This window comes from Eucyclogobius newberryi, unplaced genomic scaffold (assembly GCF_026437365.1).
Source record: "Eucyclogobius newberryi isolate DKJ021-1_F unplaced genomic scaffold, fEucNew1.0.hap1 SCAF_6, whole genome shotgun sequence".
Classification (NCBI taxonomy): domain Eukaryota; kingdom Metazoa; phylum Chordata; class Actinopteri; order Gobiiformes; family Gobiidae; genus Eucyclogobius; species Eucyclogobius newberryi.
The window spans coordinates 22,636,636-22,660,937 of NW_027316278.1; the positions used below are offsets into that span (position 1 = coordinate 22,636,636).

At 39.9% G+C, this 24,302-nt stretch overlaps 1 protein-coding gene across 1 annotated transcript; it reads left to right on the forward strand.

The window, feature by feature from the left end:
• Positions 1-10,971: 10,971 nt before the first annotated feature.
• On the forward strand, positions 10,972-23,415 carry atosb (atos homolog b). The gene is made up of 10 exons (XM_072432369.1): positions 10,972-11,169; positions 16,648-16,835; positions 16,955-17,136; positions 17,326-18,586; positions 19,805-19,863; positions 20,057-20,156; positions 20,442-20,600; positions 21,358-21,426; positions 21,545-21,747; positions 22,100-23,415. The coding sequence occupies exons 4-10, from the start codon at positions 17,471-17,473 to the stop codon at positions 22,251-22,253; spliced, it is 1,860 nt and encodes a 619-aa protein (XP_072288470.1). The 5' UTR covers positions 10,972-11,169; positions 16,648-16,835; positions 16,955-17,136; positions 17,326-17,470; the 3' UTR covers positions 22,254-23,415.
• Positions 23,416-24,302: the final 887 nt, after the last annotated feature.

Genomic DNA, 24,302 nt, shown 5'->3' on the forward strand with positions numbered 1-24,302 from the left:
TTACAATCAAGCTTAGAACGGATGTAATGCAGTACATGCAAGCAGTGTGTAATATTGCTTATTTGATTATATTGTTTTGTATTGTAGTGTGAGTCTTCATGTTTTCACTCTCATGTTGTAGGTAAAGGTGAAATAGCCAGGCTAAAACAAAAAGCAACCCGCTAATTCACTTTCTTACATTGGTTTGAACACTTACCATCACATGTAGCTTCACCTTCACTCACAACCACAATTCATTAACAGTTTATTGACTTTTATAGGATTTTAATTTTAAAAAAACTTTGACGGAATATTTACGAACATAACATTGCTTCATCTGTTCTGATTGGCCAAAGTTCAGAGAATATGCGAATTACTTAATTCAGTTTGGAACAGTATAAAATACAATCAGAGTCAGAAGAACGGGACAAATTGGGAATGTCAGGCTTTATTTCTGCAACTGTTGGCAACAGTGGAATGTCACCTATATGTACTATGGTTACATTTATTTAATTTTAAAGCAAACGAGTCTGTGAATGTGTAGGATTAGCTGTATAAACTTTAACATTACATATGTAGGGGCAATAACGATTTAAATATTTCATAAAATGTTCCCATGAGAAATAAACATTCATAGGTTGATATACAAACACAACTTAGTGTGGCACATTTAACTTAATTAATACTATTCAGTTGGTCTAAATAATGTGATACAATTTGATAGAAGGGCTCCAATATCTTTAGAACCAGAAAAGGTTTGTTGCCATTGGCAATGAACAGAAACAGGAACTTGCTTCGGTGATTCGGTTCAACATAAAAAAAAAACAAAAAAATGATACCTATATAAAATCATAAAGAAAACTATTCTAATCTGCTATGAGATCAAAATAAAGTAAACATTTAGTATTTGTACAATGCCGTTTTAAATGCTCATGTAAATACTGTTCCCTTCACGCATACTTTAGGCTGTGGATGCTGCACATATACAGTATGTACGCGTCATGGCCTAATGAATTATTGTGTGACGTGTTACAGCAGAAACTGACAGGATATTTTAGTATTTACTGGTTTTTCAGGTGAAACGTTTGCAACAGCTGACAGTCTGCAGTTTCAACAGCAGATGGTGCTAGACACTAAGCCACAGCGAGGAGCACTTATGAGATCACTTGTGCTTATGAATAGAAAGAGAAACATACTAGTTTGAGTCGGTTTATTTCAAAGGTTCATGTCAGTTTTAGACCTGATAACTTAAAGGCTGTTTTAATTAGGACCCGTGGATCTTTTCCAGCATACTAACACCAACTCTGACTGCAGCTCCCCCATATCTGATGGGCCATTGGGGTCTTCAAACAGGCCATCTAAGAAAGCACGGCTTCGAGTTATGATTGGTTAAAACACATTTTACTCGTTCATTATGGTAAGGGTTGAGTTGAGCGCGGAGATGTCTATTCTTGACTCAGTGACAACATGGCCCAGTCTTATGTGTAAATGGAATAAGCCCACGTGGTTCATTGTTTGAATGTTGTCATTCACCTGTATTGCCACTGAATTGCTTCTTTCACTTTTTACATATATGTCAAGCCACCATTGTTGTAAATATAATATTTGTGACACATGTGTCGACTGGAGTAGAACAGCCCTTTGCTCTTAAGAATGGGAGGAGTAGAAAAAGCACGTGGACTGGGCGTTCCTGGAGTTAACCCACAGTCCAACCACGAACAAGCATTTATGAATAAATCTACATAATTTTGAATGGGCGTCTAGGCTGGCGACTGATTGGCTACGAGGAAAGAAAGTGACCAATCGCTTAAATGACAGGGGCTCAGCTGGTAGGGAAGTCCCGCCTACTATATAAACGTCAGAAACCCCGGAAACGTCGAGGCTTAAAGAGACAGAAGGAATTTAAGCGAAGGTTGGAACAACGAAAACAGCTGCGAGTTCAAAAAAAATACTGGCACTGACGAAGAGACGTGGACAGTCCACAGCCTTAAGTCATCTACATCTGAAGATTTTGTGTGTGACTCATATTGTCTTTTGAGATTTCACGTCAATCTGTATCCAGCTGCTAAACCCATTTAGCAGTGTCGCCACAGCGCTACCTGACTCGCCAACGCAACATCAGCCAACGCGACAGAACAGGAAGGCCAAACTCCTCAAGACACAGAGGAGACTTCACATCTGAGTATCCGCCACTTCACTGTCAGGTGAGAATACATCAGTCTTTGTTGCAAACAATCTTTAGGCTATTTTATTATACATACAAATGCAAATGTCGCATCCTTGAGCCTGCCACACATAGCACCTGTCATTGCAGGTGCTTTAAGGTTCATATTTTGTATATAGTTGAATTCCCTATGCCTATGTTGTAGTGGTTTACATTTGAATGTGAGGAGAAGGTTGTATATGATTCAGCTGATGACCTGACAGTAGCTTGCAGGGTGTAGGGGGCTATGGTAGGGGGCGTTCCCTGCTTTGTCTGCCAGACACACACTCCTATGTCTTCCTTGTGCAGTTATGTGTGTGTAGGCTGTCTGCTGTGATCAGGGACAAACATGGTAATGTGTTCACCACCGTAGTGGTGGTGGTAGGTGCCTTTGCTTTGGACATTTGAGCCACACAGCCCTGGCCTCCTGGGACTGTGCATCTGCGCTTTGCAGAAAAGAGGGATCAAGCAGCAGTGGCACATATATGAGATTATGGCTGTAGCTCAGCGGGTGTGGAGATGATCATCATGTAGGGCTTACAGCAGAGAGGATAAATATGGACAGTGGACTGTGGTGGATGTATTGTTCCCTCACACAACACATGGGAATTTCATTGCATCATTCAGAAGTCAACCAAGAGAAGACTGCTGGCCTGTTACTAAACAATGGCCATATTTGGATAAAGTCTATACATTGAATTTTTGAGTAGTATAGCCTGTAGCACAAGCTCACATCCCATTGTCCTGACAAGTGGGGCATGATGGCAGTGACCTGTGCATTAAGCACGTGCAGCAGCCAGCTCACTCTGCATCACACACCACACGTGCATTAATGGAACACACACACACACACACACACACACACACACACACATAGGCAGAGTCTACTGCTGCAGCAAATCTATATGCTGCTGTACCTTTTCCCATTTCTCTCTTGTCCTTGTGATGCTCTGACGGCCCCCTCCTTCCTCCTCTGTCTGGGAGAAAGCAGTGGGCTTTGTCCTCAGCTGAGTGTGACGTCACGTACATCTCTGCTATAATGGCCCTGTAGGCGAGGTACATGAGGTTGAGCTTGGCTCTTGGTCCTGGGCATGTGCTTTGATGGGCAAAAGCGTGTGCTTGAACTGGCATTTAGTCTTACTGCTAATACTAAAACATCAGTATACATCAGCATGTATATTGCTTTATTTACTTAAATGTAATTATCAATATTACTAGTAAGTAGGCTATTTGGGCTCATGGTGCTGTAAGTAAGACTATATGTGGTCAACAATGTTTGACATGTTTTCCGTGTTCTAGCTCATATACAACATTGCTGTTGGTCTTCAGCACATCAGGACAGGATTTGATGTGAGATTATGACTATCCCTGTTAATCTAGTACTCTACACTCCTGGGCCTGTATTAGGTGTTTTCACACATAACGGTACCAAGAACTATAATCTCCCAGTCCCCATTTATTCAGCGAAACCACCATTTCCCTCCTTAACTCGCGTTCACACTGTAGCAGAGGCCTAAAGTCCACTAGTTCCTACTCTGTTTGAACATACAGGAAATGGAAAGTAACAGAAATTGTAAAGGGTTCCATACAGTGCCAAAACCCATCTCTATTGTGTACTTTTTAAGTGTAATAATGTACACCTTGGTGTTAAACATAAAAAAACATATCTGAATAATAATAAAAATGTATAACTTACTTAGTGTCATTAACCCCGGCAGCCTCAGGAGAGGGACAGTGCAAAGCAGTTAGCACGGATACAATTAACAAGGGGACAGATCACAGAGCACGTTACTCCAGTTGTTAGGCATGTTTTGGTTGTATTTGGTTTTGTTATTGATGCCAACATCAACTCTTACATTTACTACAGACTTACAGGTAAGGATCAGTTAGTCCACTAAAGACAGCTTCAAAAGAGGCTTTTCTGTTTTTGTCTTGTGGTTTAACAAACAGAACACTATAGGAGGAGTAGAAAAGGGGAATGTTACAAGAACCATATCTTTTATAGCACAGCCTCCAGCTTGACATCCATCTTTGTTTGGAGGGTTTTGAGACTCCACTGCAGCAGATTCACTTTGAACTGGGTTGATTGCAGAAATAGAGGAGAATAACAAGGTGACAGAGACTACTGCAGAATTAATGAATGTGGTTTGACATTACACTAAAGAAATTCTGTGACACAGCATGTCCCTTCTTTTAATTTAATAGAAAGAATTATCAAAATCAACAGACTATCATTTTTTGTTGTGTCAAATGTATTCAAATTTGATAAGGTTTCTTGTTGTACCCAACCACAGTAAGATTTCTGAATGTAAGCTTTGTTACCTTATGGGTGGCAGTTACCTGGGGACTACTTGGTTGTATGGTTGTGACCGAGAGGATAGAAATTACATCCAATTTGATCCTCTAAGCTTTATGTAGGCCAGCACAAAGCTTGTGTAATCAAGGGTTGTGTGCAAATGATAAAATAAAATAAAAATGGACTTTGGACATCGGCATCGGTTGCACGTTGACGTTTTTGTTCTGTCCCTATCAAATGAACATAGGCATGAAGATATCTATTTATTCTATTTATGTCTGTTTGTTTGGTTAAGGAATTGGGCCTTGTGAGTTTTGTTTGGGTGGTATTTTGCTCTTGTAGCTAGGCTGAAGGAGGAGCAGCTGATTCTGAGCAGGTTTGTCCTGTAATGCATTTTTTCAGGCTGAAAGAATGACTTTGGAGTAGAGGGAAATGTATCATTACAGTTAATCACATTTGACACAACAAATTCTCTGATGCATCCCTTCTTCTTGTGTCAAACGGCTCATTTCCATTTATGAGTTTTTAAAAGAATCACAAGTACAGAGCAGAGGATGGGGTTAGGTGTAGGTATAAACGTAACATTTCTCAGCACTGACGTCTCGTATGTAGGATTACTCATGAATCAATCAAAAAGCAGACATAAGCTCATAAATGTCTCTTCTTGACAACGCCAACAAAGTCATTGTTTGTGCTCATAAACTTCTGGTCGGTCAATGACGTGAGGCAGACTTGAAAAAGACATGGCTGTCATTCTAGGCCAATGATACAGTACAAAAATGTAAAGTAGATTTTGTCAGTGTAAGATTTATTTATGGTCTGTAATGCAGAATTTTAAAACAGTATGTTGAAGGGCATATGACAGGCTAAATTAAATATTAATATATTTAAGATTTGACACAAAAAACACATACTTTTCCGCAGTTCGAGTTTATATTTGTAGTTCTAGTTTGACATGAGCGGCAGATGTGACATTGGCAGCGGTAATTCCTCAACTGTTACCTAGTAACCATAGTGTAAACAACAAACAAACATATAAACATATACATTATACAATAGTAATGATTGGACATATAATACCTGATTCCATATTTATTTATATGTCCCACCAAACTAAGTCATATTTAGAAAGTCATAGTTATATGCCATTATAAATAACTAATGTCCATTTTAGTTTATCAGTGCAAAAAAATCTGCAAACTGTGGTGGCCCTAGTGGTTATAAGCTCGACATTAAAGCTAGCTTAACTGGTGTGTCTGTGTGGGCTTGTGGACTCATCTCAGAATTAACCCTGGCAAGACCTCTGTTCCCTTCAACCCAAAGCAGCACATGGCAAAATGGATGACCTCCTTTGTGTCCCTCAGTACACTGTGTGAAGGCAAGCTTGTGTGACCTGGGTGGCTCCAAGTTGTGTTATTGATTCATGTATTGTTCTTAAATCCAACCTAACGCTCTGCGGAGGTGGGCAATACAAGATGTGTTGAAGCCAATTTATTGGTAAGAAAACTACAAGCTTTAAATGTGATATTCTGCATTCAGATATTTATTGGCACGTTTATTAGTTACTGTAAAACGTGTGTCTGATCTTTTTTAAAGAATCATCAAAAAGAATATCGAGACCTTGTTGTCAATATTAGGTCAATCAATACTGAGATGATTATTCAGGTCACAATATAATTGTAAGAACAGAATAAGTAATAGTAATTATTAAGTCTTTGTAATTCAATCTACGTATATAGTGAAAAGATGTAAATCAAAATGTAAAATAATTTTATTTGTCTGTTTGTAGCATTTTATTTTGTCTTTCAGAAAGCTCAATTTTATAAAGCTGGGCACAATCTTGAGGAATAGTTACTGTATACAAAACATTTAACTAAATTTCACTGTTGTTTGGTCACGTTCTCAGAATTGTGATTTATTTTCGATGTACCCTCACAACAATAAGCAACACAAATGTCTATATCGTGACATCCTTATAACTGGCAACATGAAAAGTCTAATATTTAGCTATCATGAATAATTGTGGTAACATATTTAGTTGGATATTATCAGACACAAAGAGCTATTTATTGCATTGGCTCCAGATGGCAGAGTCCTCTATTCAGCTGCTACCAGTCTGAGCGGTGCCACACAAGCCTGCTGTGCGAGTTCCCCCAAAAGAGTGAAAAAAAGGATTGATTTTTAGCACAAGAGAAGCTCCCAAAATGCCCTTAAAGACCACTCCAAAGGAATGGGGAGAAGGGCTGGGGGGGCACACGGACCGGATTCAAAACGGGCCAAAAACATGAAAAGAAAAGGCCAAAATTGGACATTGAAAAGGTGGGGGTTTGAGCCAGAAGGAATCGGAACGTGAGGGAGGAAGGCTGGGTGTAATAGAGCTTTATTTCCTGTCCTCCGTGAATAGGCAGCAGCATATTTGTGTGGAACATTCCATCCTTTGAGCTCACCCGGCCTGTCACCAAGACTCGGGGCGCTCACCCCCTCCGCACTTCACATACATGTCCAGTCGCATACAAATCGGCTTTAAATGGGAGGATTCAACAAGGCTGCAATATCTGACCAGGGTTTGAATATTTCAATGTTTTCTAAATTAAAGCACCACAGCTTTGCTTAATAGTAATATTAGTTACTGGAGCACTTGTGGACTGGTATTATTTACTGGGGATGCAGTTTCCGAAAAACTCTCTAGATTATTATCAGGGCTGTGACCTCATCGCACGGCCTGTTTTGACCAAAGACGCTCTTTTAGATTCGCAGCAAAGTTTTACCAGAGTGAAGGAGGAAGCATCGCTAATAGAATGTGGTTAAATGTGCTCAAACTACAACAGAACACTTGTTGATGCCCAACCCGAGCAAGTGCATCTGTCATCAAGAGTCAGTTACACCCGCAAGCAGCAATGAAGGGCCTTGAACCCCTCCAACCCTGTTGTTTGGTGATGTGACCAGACAGATTTCTCTTGAAAAAGGCTTTTAGCCGAAGAGGGGTTTTGAATACACAAATGTATAAAGATTTGTGAGTTATTAATACATTAATAAAAATATAATAAATAATTTTGCATTAACAAATTGTTATATTACGTGTAAAAGGTGATACTACATAGGCGCAATATAAAAATATTAAACGTTGCACAGTGTAATATGCATGTTGTGTCCATTTTCAATAAACCATGTCTCACTTGTCTCCATTTCCAGCTACATGAATGTTTTATCACATTTTTCTTTCTTTGTTTCAATGATAAAATTGCCTTCGAGACAAATTATTCATTAGTATTTTGTGAACAAAGGCATAAACTTAGCGTCAGTATAAAAACAAACATACACACTATTAATAGTTGGTTTAGGAGTAAAAGTTTAAACCAACCTCAATCTTAATAAAAAAAATTCAGCACCATAAGTAGACATTGAAATATTTTAAAACCTACCACAAACAACTCTTAGTCACTTTGTGGTAGCGTAAACAAGTCAGTGTTTCATTAGCGTAACTAGCTCAAAGCAGCGTGGAATGTTGAAGCTGAAATTGCCGTATCTGTTTAAGGTATGTGAGGTTTTTAATACAAATACTTGTCTAAGGAGAGAACATTTGATAGTGATGTTGTTTCCTGAACACGAGTGCATGTGGGTCTGGTAATTGGCCTCGTCTGACTTCTCCGAGGGAATATAGAATAACACATATACACTAGATTGGATATCCTAACTTTTAAATAGGCCTAATTTGCATGTTGGGCACCGCTCCAAGAATGTGTTTGCACAGGGCAGTTTTAACAATTAGTCGATGGTCTGATTGTCTTACTTACATTTAAAAGCTTACCTATCAATGGATCATTGGATTTATATTGCACCTTTTATGAAACCCAAAGTGCGCTTATGGCCCCTGCGGCCACCACCAGATTCATACTAGTCAAAGTAGATGAAGTGTCTTGCCTAAGAACACAACAGCAGTTTGCACCCGCGTCTTCCATCCAAGTACTAACCAGGCCCCGACTTGCTTAGCTACAAGATTTGACGAGATCGGCATTGACAAGCAGGAATGGCCAGAATCAGGCTCAGAACACAGCTGTAACGAGCCTGCTGTATGCCACAATAAAACAATAGTGTTGCCTACATCCACAGATTGTCATTATGTACCTTTTAGTTACAGAATACTGTCAAGCTTTTAAAAGAGACAAATTATCAGTTATCAGGAGTGCTCATAACTGTTTACTATGAAGAGGCTTCTCAATTCTAACTTTTCAAAACAGGAAGTCAATAGTCGACAAGTCCTCGAAATCAGAGTAACATATTTGGCTGTTTTGTTAGACGCCAAACAGTGTCGTATCTCTGCGCCCCCGCACTCAAGTAACATGCATTTGTCTCCTTTAAATCAAATAATGTTTTAATGTTGTCATGTTTTTTCCTCTGCATACCAGTAGTTGTGGTTCTTGAGTTGTGGGTGTGTCTTCAAAGAGGGCTTCATATGATCCAAACATTTATACTCACACTTTCTTCTGTCTCTTTATTATATTTGTATGTCAAATAAACAGCACAGTTTTTACACCAGTTGATCAATGTCATACCAGCCATAACTAATTATGCAGTCCAATGCGAAGCTATCAGTTGTCATATGGACACCAAACAAACATTACATCAGTGCTTATGTGTCAGAGGAATGTAGAGTGTTTTCACTGTGTCTTTATCCTCTGCTGCTTTCAGCCTGCCCTTCAGTGGAGGAGGATCTTTCATGTCAGGACAACCCATTAATCCAAATATGGACAGATTGTTGGCAGGTATAAGAACTGTTGTGGACGGATAAACATCAACAGAACAGGGACATGTTGCATCCTTTTATGATAAAGTGGACTGAGAGCTGAACTCTGTTTGAATGTTCCCCTTGCTGTAACTTATTAGATCACAGATGGTAAAGTGCACAGACACAGTCAGCTGTGTGCTGCTGCTCCACTGATAAACTTTTTCACATGCACTTCATGTACTATCATGCTCCAACCCCTGATAAGCCCTGTAGCGCTATAGTGTACAACACATTTTGTTTTACAGAGAGTGGTACACGTTTGGTTCACTGTGCAGGGAAAGAAAACTTAATCCATTGACCTAATTATGGTTTAGCTTATCGTGACTTGTCAAATCACATTTGACTTTCTCCACAAGGTTATATTAAGGTCTCATTACTTCATGTAAATCATGTTTTCTGAATGGCAGGTTAAGTTAGCTGTTGTTTAGATAAATACATGTAATCGATATCCCTTTTTATAATGGAAAAAAATTGGGCTGTTTAATGTAGAAGTCACTAAATATGAAATGAATAGTTTGTGTTGCTGTAACATTGACTACAATATGTTTTTGGCCTTACAGGTTAATTTGATTTAAAGTGTAATCAATGGTCATTAAATTAATTGAATTCATTTTGCCATTTAGAAAATAAGATAAGATAAGATAATCCTTTAGAAATATGATTTAAGATAAGATAAGATAAGATATTCCTTGATTGTCCCACATGGGGAAATTTCATTGGTGCAACGCAGGTAGATACAGAGGTCTGAAAAACACTTTCAGTAGAAGATCTCCTATAAATAAATAAAAACTCCCATAGACAAATAAATAAATAAATTTGCAGTTATAGATGGTGTCACATTCTAGTTATAGATGTCACATTGCAGTCATAGATGGTGTCACATTCTAGAACCTTTAGTGGTTCGTGTTTTCAAGCATAAAGGATTCAGAGTGAAAGTCTTGGCTTTTAGTGCATCTAGGTTTATTTATAGATCCTTCTTTTGTGCCAGGCTACACGTGTATACATAACATGTATTCGGATTGCCTTAAATCTATTGCATAATTTCATCCCTTCAAACAAAACGAGGCTGAAGCCGTCAAAACCACACGTTTAACTCAAACGCTTTAACGTCACTGTGTTGGAAAAGTGCTCTTTACACGTCTCTCCTCTGTAGGACGGGATAAGCAGGTGGGCGGGACTAATGGACCCACATGCTGCCCCTGTCAGCCAATCACCATCACGGTCTCCGCTGCTGGCCCCCCTTCCCGCTGGCCAATCAGCGGCCGGCCTCACACCTCCCCCGTCCCCCTCGCCTTGTATGCCTTCAGTGCGCGGCTCTGCTGAGTGAGCAAAGCGCGCCCGGCTCTATCAGCTGAGAGGAAACGACAGAAAGAAAACATACACGGGCCCAAAGAAGAGCGAGGGCCAGAGAGGAGGGGCCTGCTGGTCGGACAGAGCGAAATGGGAGGAGAGGAAAGGGGGGAATGCTAACACATGAAGTGGCTTTTGTGTCCAAGATATTTTGGAGGGGCGCGAATGAGAGAAAGGAAGAAAACAGGGAGCGCAAAGGAAGGGGGGTGGCTCCAGCCCAGAGAAAAGGAGATGAGAAGGGGGGAGTCCTGATGGGTTTTCTGATTAGTGAACGTGTGAGAGACGAAGGGAGGAGAAGCAGCAGCAGCAGCAGCAGCAGCAGCAGCAGCACGAAAACAACACACAGAAGAGACACGGAGCCTGAGCAAAGCAGCTGCAGAGGAGGACTAACTTTAAGAAGAGCCGCGCTCACAAAGTGTCTTTCTCAACGCTGTTTGTGCAGGAGGAAGAGTCACACTGCGACCTGAGCACAGCCCGATCCACCAAAGAAGAAGAAGAAGAAGACACTGAAGAAGTAAGACACTCAACGAGGGACATCCACCTCTCTCGAAAAAGGTCGGTGTCAAACAAACAAAACAAAGTTTGGTCACGTCAGTGCCTTCTCTTGTCATATTTGTCAGCTGAGCAGGGGTGACTCAACTTCTCCTAAAATGGCCACATGAAAGCAGGCAGACACAGATAGTGAGAGACAGAGAGGACAGACAGAGACACAGGGTTAAACAGCTTTCTCAGCAACTTTACCACCGGGTCAGATTAGACAGCTAAACACAGCTTTAGTGCACAAGGGGGTTTATCAGTTTCAGTCAATGCAACCTGACTTCTTTTATTACATCCTGTCTTTCTATGGTGTTCATCTCTCTCTCTCTCTCTCTCTCTCTCTCTCACTCTCACTCTCACTCTCACTCTCACTCTCACTCTCACTCTCACTCTCACTCTCACTCTCACTCACACTCACACTCACACTCACACTCACACTCACACTCACACTCACACTCACACTCACACTCACACTCACACTCACACTCACACTCACACTCACACTCACACACCTGTCATTCCACCCTCCCCTGATATTAAATTCCTTAACTGATGGGAGCTTGTAATCTAATCAACAGGTGATTGTTTAGTGAGCTCTTAGTGTTTTGGAAGGCGAATGTTGTAGGCAACAGGGGAGTCGTGGGTGTGGTTTGTTCAGGGGAATAAAGTAAAAGTTGACAATAGGGGTGTTTTAAAAAGGCCTGCTGGATCTGTCACACCTCTGTTACATGCGTGAGATGTCGTCCGAGGACATGCTGCAGCTGGCCACATGCAGATATTATATTAGCTGGGTGGATCTGGAGATAAACAGCAGGAGCAGTGAAATGGGAGGAATGTAAATGTATGATTTTAGTTGATTAGAATGTGTGTGTGCTACCGTCGCATCTCAATATAGAAAATGGTAGGTTGAGGTTCTATATTTAGGATGTATAATGCAGTGTTTGCAACTTGAACGTCTGAGGGCAATCCTTCTTTGCTCCTTTACAGCTGGAGCTGTTAATATCTTCCCCTTCTTAAAACTTGACAGCAATACATGGATAGAACATTAAAAAGCATACTGTGCATTGATTGTTTAAAAAGTGTTTGAAAATGGTTGTATTACAAAATGTACTGGCAATTTAAAATAAGTTAAGAGAACCTTTTGATTTGTCCCACAATGGGGAAGTTTCAGTGTTGCACCACAAAGTACAAGAAAAAGAGAACACAATAGTCTTTTTTTAGATGCAGTCAGAACTAAAGATACATATTTAAAAATAACTTAAATCTAAATGTTTAACATTTTAAATATAATTAGAAATTTCTAAATTGGATGATATTCATAGTAACTACAATTATTCCTGCCTTTATACTTTAATAATCTATGTAAATAATACTTTACCTATACCTACTATTCCACTGTTTGCACTATCGTTCTGATCTTGTTGTATATATATTGTATTGAAATTACTTTTATTATTTCATTTTGCCCTTGCACAGTCTATACTTTAACTTCTACATGTTTTATGTGTCACCTTAACGCAGAAGCCAGTTCCTAGTTTGTGAATTGTTCTCTGACAATCGCGATAAAACGGATTCTGAATGAACAAGAACAAAGACTTGATTCATAATGAATATATGGCTTACCAAGAATGATTCAGAGTAAACTTAACTAACACTTCAACCCTAACCTTGGTTAAGTGGGTACTAATCCTGAATCATGTTAAATAAACGATTTGTACATTATGAATAAAGTCTTTGTTCATGCTTTGTTAAGGCAAATTAAGGTGTAGTTATGATAAAGTGTCAACAATCATTTTAAAAAGATTTTGACCGTAGGCATTACTAGACCGAACAGTGCAGGGCGAAATGAGGATGAGAGAGGAAAGGATGTATAGTTTGTTATGAAATCTCAGGAATGTTGTTGTATTGCTGGCACTTTAAGGTTTGGATCCAGCACAGACCTCCTCTGTTCTGTTAGAACATTTCTGAGGAGCCTTTTTCTCAAAGTCAAGCCATCAGCCTGCCACCTAATGACAAGTTTGGTGTACTCTTTTAAAGTGTGGCAGTTTTGCGTGTGCGTATAAATCCACACATGTTCAGCATTTACAGGGAGAGTGCACACATGTTTCCGTTTAGCACGCCGTTGCCACAAGAGCTCCTAAACCCATATTTGTCTCAGTCAGTTTTTAATGTGATGTTAAGCGTTTGATACGTTTACATTTTAATTTGCTCCGTACATCTTTCCTAATGGTACATAATTTAGCCTGTAAGGCCATGTGACCCTCAGAGCTCTTTGGGTTGACCTTATCACCACAGTTACCCCAGTTACATGTAGGAGCTCCACCAACATACTTTAAAACAGTGTTTTTTATTTGTCATTCCACATGGTTGTTTCAAAAATGAGAAGCCTCTGCATCAGTTTGGTTTAAATACCGTGATGCAGCTGAATCCTCCCATGCAGCAGTTATCCAGCAGGAGGTTCGGCCCTACTGTATTTGCTTAGTCGAATCCAAGTGGCGACTTTTTTGGACAGGCAGTATATGTTTCCATGGAGACAAGCAGAGATTCAGATCTCTGTAAGATTGCATGTTTTAAAAAATGTATAATTTAAAATATGGAAATGATGTATACCATTTTTGAATTCACTTAAACACACATTTAGGCGTTAAACCTATTCAAAGTGAAACCTTTCCTCTTCTCAGCCACCACCACATCCACATTCACTCTTCAGATTGCATGTTTTTCAAGGTTTTTCATTGCAATAAAAACACATGCAATTTAACAAGTGCACGATACATCAGAATAATTCCATACTAGGAAAAACTCCAGCAAAGAAAACTGTCGACCATTGACTGTCCTTTTGGATTAGAGTGTAATTTTGCCGGTTTAGGCAGGTTTTAGACATGCACTGTGAAGCCCTTTGTTTGATCACAGGAAGTGCTGCATTACTATTTACACTTGCAGTTACAAGATTCAGACAAACACGGACATTAAATCAGCAAAATTATTTGAAAATATATTAATTGAGAGCATATAATAATCTAAATGACTGTTTCCCTACTCTTTGTCTCTTGTAGCCCCTAAGCTCCCGTTAGGGGTCGTGGGTGACTGAAGCCTGGAGAATAGAGAGGTTGAATTGAAGAGAATAAGTGACTGAATGCACTCTTTGCTAACAGGCTTCACATTTTGGTTCATGAACACACTATTGTCTCTCCCATTATTCTTCTGTAGGTGCTTTATTTAGCCCCGCCCCTCTGGAGCTCCCAGTTTCATCATGCTTTGTCTCATTTATTTACCTGTCATCTTCTTGTGTCTGAAATTGCTTTTCTTTATCTGAGACGTACAAGATGGAGTGTACTTGGCTTAGATGTGCCACTCAAATCAATTTTTATAATAAATTCTATATTTTGGTAACTGATTTTTGTAAATTATTTTCCCCTTTCCCGTGTTAAAAGTGTTTCAAATTAAAGTAGGGAATAATGGAGGGCTGTGTCATGGTGTATCATGCAGTTTTGCAGGATAAACTACACTCATTATCCCTAATGGGATCATACATAGCGGAACTGATTACTTTTATCATTAATTTATATTTCTCTGTGTTGTGTAAAATAATTGTTTTTGAAGTGTCCTTTATCTCCCCTTACTGTTAGCAAACAAGCTAGCCACGCTCTGCACAGTAGGAGCAACAATGGAGAAACTGCTTTAATTTCCATTTAGTTTCCATCTTAATTTAAAGTAGAGTGTAAAGTTAATCTGAGTAAAACAAAAGCTCCACGGACAGAAATGAGGCAAAAAAAAATGTTGAGGGGCATTTTATGAATAAAAGAATGTCGTTGCATAAAAGGATCAAATAAAAAAAACGTGACTTTAAATTAATGACCCACGATTCTTTTTGCTTTTTCAAATTGGTCTTTCATTGGCGGGGTTGGGAAATAATCCACCTATGCTATTCTGTTGCACTTTTTCTCCCATATGTTATGATTAAACCTAAACTAGCCTAAATTCTTGCAGGTTCAAAATACTATCTGGTGACAGTAGCGGCCCTATTATCACTGCACTTTTACCCCACCCCATCCTGCACCGCCAGGACAAGAGACACCGACCGGTTTTCAGGGTTTCCAGCACTGTTTAAACCTGCCATTGAACAACAAGACTTTATTGACACCATCATACCGTAATGTAATGTTCTTGAGCTATATTCACTTCACAGCCCTCAATTACTCTGTGCTGTCGTCTATTCCAAACATTCCTGAATTGTATATATAAATACTGGGTGTCAAATGTTAGCACTGCAGAGGAACCACCTGAAAGAGCTCACATTTGCTTCATCTAGAGTTAGTTCGATCTGGATTTTTGTCAACCTTTGGCTTATTTCTTGTTTAAAACTAGCAATTGTCTTATTTCAGATCTGCTTTAGCACTACTTTAGACCTTGAACGGTCCCTTTTTAGATCTGGTGGTTTTCTTAGGTGGTGGTTTTCTTAGGTGGTGTTTTAGAGCCCCAACAAACCCACTTTTGAATAATCTCTCTAAACTCCTGCACCGTAGCTGACTGCACAGGGATCATGTGTCATGTGACCATATTACAGGCGACTAAGCCTCATCATTTTCTGTGGTAAAGACTGGTATGAGAGTGTAGCTGTGACCAAACTGAGAAGCTATTTCCCATTTGCGATTTTAGTTTGTTGTTGTAACTGTATCCAAAACAAGTTATGCTACTGTTTAATGTAAAGTAAATGTTTTTTCTATTGATTCACACAAGCCCTTTTTTGTAGGTAAATACCGGTAGTCCATTTATAAGAATATCAAAAATGAATAATATGTCTAAATAGAACATTACTGGCCTCAGTGATTTGTCTGAATGTATTAGTTTTATTAATTATCATGTTAAAATGCTTTAACTCTTAACATCAAAGTGAATTTAACAGTGATATGTAAATGTGCAAACCTACACATCAACTTTATACATAGCAGTTTCCCACAAAACATCTTTGCCCTGTCCCCCCCCCTCTCTCCCCCGCCATGATTCCCTTTCTTCCTCATTGTGGCTGAAGCACAAATGGGCTGTTATCCTTGGGGTGCTGGTTGCCACGGAAACTCTTCACTGGGACCCCCTCCTCTCCTTGCTCTAAATTCCCAAGTTCTTGTCCAAGTGGGTTGGGAAACAGGCGGCTTCTCCCGGGCTAACGTGCCGCTAGGAGAATCTTAACTTTCCTCAAGTGGACCTCAATGTTTGATACTTGAGCCATTTGTTCTTTTCATTTGGCTAGAATAAAGCGAGAGCAGTTTCTTCAAAATGATATTGCTCATGAAGTACATGTTTTGTCCAATTTAAATGCTCAATTAAGAGTAAGTATTTGGGAAACTTAAGTAAATGGTCTTGACCTTACATCTGCTTTCGAGAAGTACCATTTATCAAAAAGTAAATCTACTTCCATCCGACTTGTAGTTGTAATGTGCATGGGTATTTTGAAGCGATATCATATCCTGTAATCATGTTTTTTTTTTGTTTTTATAGGGGTTTCTGGGTGTAATGCCCGTGTCATGATGTGGCAGTCATGTCGACGCACATGTCCAGGTGATGAGGACGGGAGAGCCTGGTTGTCAGCCATCAAAATAGGAATTCCCTTCAGACTTTCCTCCAACAATAGCTCAGAGACAAATACTCTCTGGGGCCAGCTCTGTCATTGACACACTGCCTCATTGGTGAGTTACCAACCTTTTTATGTGATCATGTTACAGCAGCATTTTGTATTGCATGAAGGTTGCTAAAACAGTATTTGGAAGTAACCACAAATGTTTTTTTCCTTCTTTCTTGGATATAGTTTTTGTGTTCATTTCTTCCACTCCGACTTCCTCTGGAGCTGACTGGTTTCCCTCTCGCCTATCTTGGGATGTTGGTGTTGTTCCTTGGCTGTTGCCGTGGAGATCAATGGACTCTTTTAATAGACCAGTTCAGAAACGATTTCCAGATGTTGTGTCGATTTAGGCAAGGGCAGACACAAAGGTGAGACGCTAATCATGTTCATGTTTAAGTTCCCATAGCATAAACTTTTGAACACAGGATCAAATATGTTTTTACTTATAATAATTTGTTTACAATGTATTTGTTGTTGATTTTCCATATATGAGCTGTCAAAATCCAATTTTTAAAAAGTTGTATTTGAGATGTAATTGTAATTTGTTTCGGTTTTAGGTGCGGTGTAGTTCAACTTCCTTGTTCACACCAGATGACTTCATCACCTTAGAAACGGTGGATCTCCAACTTCCTGTGGCTTAACTTTCTGAGCCTCAGTGTTTTTTGGCTTTTTGCACAAAACTTAGTTTCCTGCAGAATAACCATGAGGCACATACATGTGGAGTTGGCCCACAAAAAGGCCCCATTAGAGCTTCCAGCCCACGAGGGGGACCTGCCACCTCCCACAGCCCCCACTCCGGGCATAGACCCTGGGGTAAGACCTGGGGATCCCAGGCACTATGGTCAGGAAGAGCTCAGACTCCAAAAGGTATACCAGCTCTCTATTTTTTCCCAGCTGGGGGGATTTTCTACTTCCACAGAAGCCCATAGTGATCCACAAACAAGGCCTGTCCGAATGGGTGTAAAGAGGGGCCTGGAAGACCCACATTTGACTCACAAGCGCCCTCACCTGGCTGACTCCACAGATGCAGAGGGGCCTGAAGATGCCCCTCTCTGTGGCCCCGCCCCTGGCTGGGGCTCTGTCTTTCCTTGCACTCAAATGGAGCACAGGGACTCTGAAGGGGGGCGATCTCCCAGGTCTCCCCCAATGTCGCCCAGCCACAACCCCTCACGCCGGGTCACACAACACATCCATGACAGACCTGATGCATTCACTCCTCTCTTACCTAAATCTCCCCCCATGTGTGACCAAGGCCTTTCATTTGGGAACTCCAGAACAGAGACTACAAATGTGGCTCGTACCCCTTCAGTGTCACTCGGGAGCCCTGGACATGAGAGCAACAGTAATGGATCAGGTGGAGCTCAGCCTAGCCCATATCCCTATGATATATCCACATATGAGGGCCCCAGCCCAGCCAGTCCCACCAGCCCTCCAGGCCCTTTCTCCCCCCCGCACCACTCAGAGCTGCAGGAACCAGGCGAGGCCACAGAGTGGGACGTTGGACTAGAGTCATCCCCACCCGAGCGGAGTGCCACTCAGACCGCCTCATACGCTAACGGCCTTCCCTCCTCAGAGAAGACCCCCAGCAATGGTCATCGCTGGTCCAATGCAGGACATCATCATCCTGCTAAAAAGAGGCTGCTGTTGCCTGGTGACACTGCTGAGTCCTGTTCAGAAGACGAAGGGCCCTCCACCTCCAAGAGGAGCAGACTGTCTCTGCTGACTCAAGGCCTAGGACCGGACTCCTGTCGTAGCACTGATTCTAAAGCTGCCCCGTACTGGAACCACCTGCTGCCATCTGCACGGGACCAGCCCAAGGTGAGCAAATGTACATATGTTATTAAGCTGCCAATATCTAATACACTATTTTCTATTTACTTTGTGTATTTGCTCAAGTTGTTACAGTAAGTGAAACTAGACACTGCTATGGCAGCAAGCCATTGTGAGGTCATGTCCTGTACAGTTGCCAGGACGATGATGTCACGCCATGATGATAATGTCACTGATGATAATGTCATCAAGAGATAGGGGATAATTGCTCATTTGACAAGTCTGGCGCTAATGTAACATTTGGATAACAACCGTCGTACTATGGTTTCCTGGTGTCTCCTGGCCAAACTCAATCCAGTAGGTAGTGGTAAATGCACATTTTTCCATTGGCTGCCATCCAATTGCCATTAAAAGTAACACAACAGTGACAAAATCGGGGAATACCAGAAAAAATGGCAAGAATCAGATAAAAAACGATCTGATAAAAGATGCAACTTGTGATACGTGCAGAGGAACAAGGGTTGCTATAATAAAGAAACACAAGAACTAATGGTGACTGCTTCATTTACACAGTCACTCAATTCAAATTTTGATTGGGAGGAAAGGTAGAACATGAACAGCGTCAGCAGTTAGAGAAGCTAAGAGAACAGTGGGGACACCACACGAACGGACAGAGTCACTCCAGAATAACGCCCATTGAGGGGCAGCTATTGTTCCCTGGTTACAGGGGGTTCATCTCTAGCACCTGTACAAAAACGCCACACACACTAGTGTCCATCCTGCTTGAAATGCTTCTGGAAGTGAAACTTTACTGTATCTCAGCACCTGTGGTAGTTTTAGTGGGATTTATTTATTCAGAGACCCATCAGTTAAGATTGTATTTGTTTTGAAGGATTCTACTGAAGGGACGGTTAAATGTTTGTCCATGTGCTTATGGACATTCTTACCAAAACAAAAAGAATGTAGCAGGCTACATATGAATTGTTTTTTGACAGTTGCGTTTGTCAAATTGATGAGATGATGAACTGACCAAGAGCTTGAAGTTATGTAAAATGTTCCTGTAAGGTAGCTATGGTTGAGTGTTTGGCTGTGAGTGAACAGTTAGGGCTAGCTAGAGATGCTATTGAGAAATGTGACAGTCCAGAGATGGGCAATGTCTGTGCAGACAATTTAACTGAAGGTACTTTAAGCCCAGTAAGTAGGAAGGAGACCACAGAACAATAGCATTGTGTAGGCTTTGGTTAATCTGCTATCCTTTTTGTACAGGCAGCTACAGACTGCACACGACAAGGAAGGAGGCTGAAGAATGGCATAAGACTGAAAAGGTGAGTGTAACCCATTTTACTACAAAACTAATATGGAGTAGACACTCAGGGCATATGCAATGTGCTCATTTTCATACAAGATCACCTCAACTGCAGTGTCTGGTCTGAAGTCAAATACTTGAGGATGAATTTTTTAAGCTGTAATAAGTATAATTTAACCCATAACCACGTGTCTCTTGTGGGTGATAATCAGCCGACAGCTCCGAAGTGGCAGACATGCAGACTCTGGACGATCCACACGCTTCAGAGGGTTCTCCTCCTCCATCAGCAGATCACTACTGGGCAACTTTGAGGTACAGAAATTAACTTGAACGCCTATTATTATTATTATTATTATTATTATTATTATTATTATTATTATTATTATTATTATTATTATTATTATTATTATTATTATTATTATTATTATTATTATTATTATTATTATTATTATTATTATTATTATTATTATTATTATTATTATTATTATTATTATTATTATTTTTATTTTTATTATTTTTATTTTTATCAATATGTTATTATAATTTTTATCGCGTGGCAGTGTATGTATAACTCTCCACATTTTCTGTGTGTCCCAGGAGTCCATGTTGAAGGGGCGTTTCTCCCCTTCGGGCTGCATTGAAGGGTTCACAGCAGAAATTGGTGCCAGCGGCTCCTACTGTCCACAGCATGTCACTTTGCCTGTCCAGGTCACTTACTATGACATCTCTGAGCACAGCGCGCCCTCACCCTTTCTGGTCAGTTTACATTTGTGCTAGATTAGATTGTTGCTGTCAATACTACTTTTGATTCTGTTTGGAAATTGCTTTCTTTCATATAAGCTCAAACAACTCACTTGACATTATTCATCTGAAATTGATACTGGGAAATTTTGGAAAGCAGCTTTTTTAACTTTTGGGTTTCTGCTTTTTTAGTTGCATATTGGGATGTCACAAAATCACATTTTATTGTACGTTATTGTGAGAAGAATCATCATGACTTATGATTCATTATTATTTACAGTTACTAGTGGTAAATTGCAAAAGCCTTGGTTGACTTTTAGTTATAATGTTCATTAAATTAGCTCTTGGTGTGTGGCTAGCTTCTGGAAATGAAACTTTCTGAAGTAAAAAGTCATGTTAATGTGGCATAAACAGCCATACTTTGTATTAAAAAAAAACACTTCAGTTACTTTTTACTGAATATTTTAATTTAAATGATCTAGACTCTAAAACTGTCCTATTTATAGGTTAGTAGTTATTAGAAATATATTGTGACCTGTATAACAATTATTTATTATCTTGACATTGCTAGTTTCATATACAAGGCATGTTAGTCAGTTGATTTGGTCAACTGCTTTTGAAGTGCTAATAAGCCTTCAAGATGCTGTTTTCTACAGATTATTTGGTTCAGAACTTGGTCTTAATAAAATCACATTTTAAAAACATGTTTGGAATATAAAACTGCTTGAATTCATTTATCTATAATACTTGACACGGATATTTTTCTCTCTAGGGGGTAGTATCTCTCGAGCCTCTGGGAAAGAAAGGATACAGCATACCCAAAGCAGGAACCATTCAAGTGGTGAGTCATTGCAAGTGCACTGAATGACATCATGGCAAACGCTTATATATCGATATGTGGAGCTGCTATATTTTATGACCTATATAATATTGTTTTCCTCTTTGTTCCCTTGTTGCAGACCTTATTTAATCCAAACAAAACTGTGGTGAAGATGTTCTTGGTGACATATAACTTCAGTGACATGCCAATCAATCACATGACCTTCCTTCGGCAACGGATCTTCCTGATGCCTGTGGAGGAGGGGGCTGATGGCAAAGGAGAGGGGTCACCTGCACGGGGGACCGATAGGAAGAAAATACTCTGCTACCTAATACATCTGAGGTAATACAGACTCGCCGTCTCGTCTCAATACTGGTACAGTTAAGCAAATATGTTTAATAAAGAGAAGAACTACAAACACTTCTACTAGGAATAGAGCTGGGGAAAAACTGCTATCGGTGAAAACACTAAAAGAATCGCTCTTAAATTACGTGTCATTTTGTGACATTGCTGATCGAAATTTGGAGGGGGAAACGACAACTTTTTGCACATCGTTTCATCCGATCATGCAAACATCGACTTTAAACCCAGTGAATGTGAATGTCCAAAACTGTCCTGATCAATAATAAATTGGCGAGGACACTTTTTGGCCGATTGTCAGTACTTACTGTCTTACTCACCTTTTGTGTTACAGATTCCAGAGCTCCAAATCTGGGAAGATCTACTTGCACAATGATATCCGGCTGCTATTCTCCCGAAAATCCATCGAGGTGGACACGGGGATTCCTTATGAGCTGAAATCTTTCACCGAGGTGCCAAAAAACCCCAAATACTCTCCCCGTGTTTGACCTCACCTTTGAACTCCCAGCAACAGAGCAACCACAAAAGGAACGAAATGGAATGGACAGACAAACTAGATGGGTTTGATAAAGATGCTTGGAGATGCACACAGCAAGAGCACATAGAAGGTTTACCATTGTGAAAGTCCCCTTGCTTTTGCTCAAGACCATCAAAAGAATCTTCCATAAAAGAGTCCAAAGGGGAACCTTATAAAAAAGTTCACTGTAAAGAAATGGAAAAAAAAAAAAGGAAGAATGCAGAAAAGAGACTTATGAAGCCTCTGCATAGCACATATGAAACACAAAAGATGGGACGCTGGTGACATTTCTGTTCAGTGTTACATGCATGCCTTGTGACTTTAAACACCTGGATTTCCTCTAGTGCCGTACCACAGTGTCCTTCAGTCTGCCTGCTGCTCCAAACGCACACATATACACAAACGCACACATTAAACTACAAAAGCCATGTGTTGCAACAGTACATTTTTAAAGTGATTTCCATTTGAACCAGCAAAGTGTTATCAAGGCTTAACTGGTTGTTTTAAACATATGTATGATACGTGTTATTATACATACGACAGTGACATGTTTAATTTGGGGCCTGATTTTAACAGGGCATTTTAAATTTGCCGCATTTTGCACATTGATAATTTCTGTCTTTAGTAATGATCAATTTGAAACATTTTGCAGCCCTAATATCAATATTACTTGGTGTGTTGGAGGTTTATCTAAAGGAAAAACTGCAGAGAACACCAGCAAAAACAAAAGTCAAATGATGTTGACAGAACTGCATCAATTGGACCATGGTTTTACTCAGCAGACCACTGTGATAGCTCAAAAAGCCATGCAATATGTAGCCAGACTGAGGGACAATGTGCTTGTTTTACTTTTACGTTTAGCCTCTGATCATAATAGCAGTATGATGTTGAAGCAGAAAACAAAAAAGAAACGTAGTATTTTTATTAATTTGTTTTTTCGCAAATGTCTTAATAATAAGCAATATGCTGCACAAACTAGAGTGTGTTCTTCAGCAGACGAGCTTCTCTCGGCAGGTCTGCAGGCAGAGGAAGTGAAGACTTTAGAGTGAAGAGTTATGATGGGGAGGGAGGTGGGGTATTTAAAATGGGATATGTATATTTAAAAGAATAAACTCTGCGACTGGCGAGTAAAACCGGTTTGTTGTTGTAATTTACACATTAAATTGAGTGCATATAATATTGCTTTTTGCAGTGGCACATATGTTAGAATGGTCATGAATGATTTCCTTCACAGTCCTTGATTTCCAAACACTTCCAGATGGAGTGTCTACAACTGCAGCCAGGTAAAAACAGAAACTTTGGCATTCATGTTTGTGTAGCCGTCCAAACCCAACAAAGTGTGTGAATGCCAAGTGTGGCTGCTGTAAGAATCTGGGCTGAACCAGTATGTGAGCAGTGTGGGAGCACTTGGATATGACTAACTTGGTGATCTTTAGCCAGAGAACAGATGGACTCGAGCAGCTTTTCAAGAATCAAAAGAGATATTGTGTCTGAGTTTTTGTCCTTTTTATTAAAAAACAGAAATAATCTAAAGGGAAAACTACAAGAGTTATAATAACACCGTAATAACTTCCAATGAAGTTTGTCCTGTCCAGACCAACAGCAGGATCATGGATCAGAAAGGTTTGAAGTGTTTTGCTGCCCTGACCTTTCCGTTCAGTGTGTTTTGAGACCCCTGGTGTCAGATGTTAACATTACAGTATAGTTGTTTCTCAGGTTTGTGGAGTCTGAAAATGAACGCTTGAGTAGGCCTAATGGTATTGTCATGCATGGTATTCAAATACGGCAAGTGCTATTGCTATGTCAAAGAAAATCTGAGCACAAAGGAGTAAAAATAAAAAGCTTTTCTATTTTATTATAATAAAGGGCAACAATCATAGTCATTATTTATGTATAACATGAACACAAGTGTTCTCTAGTATACCAAAGAGGAAATGTATTGCAAAAAAGCCAAAAAATGACATAAAATCTAAATCAGGTTTGTTCTACAGATCATTACACACGCATATGGTTCATTACA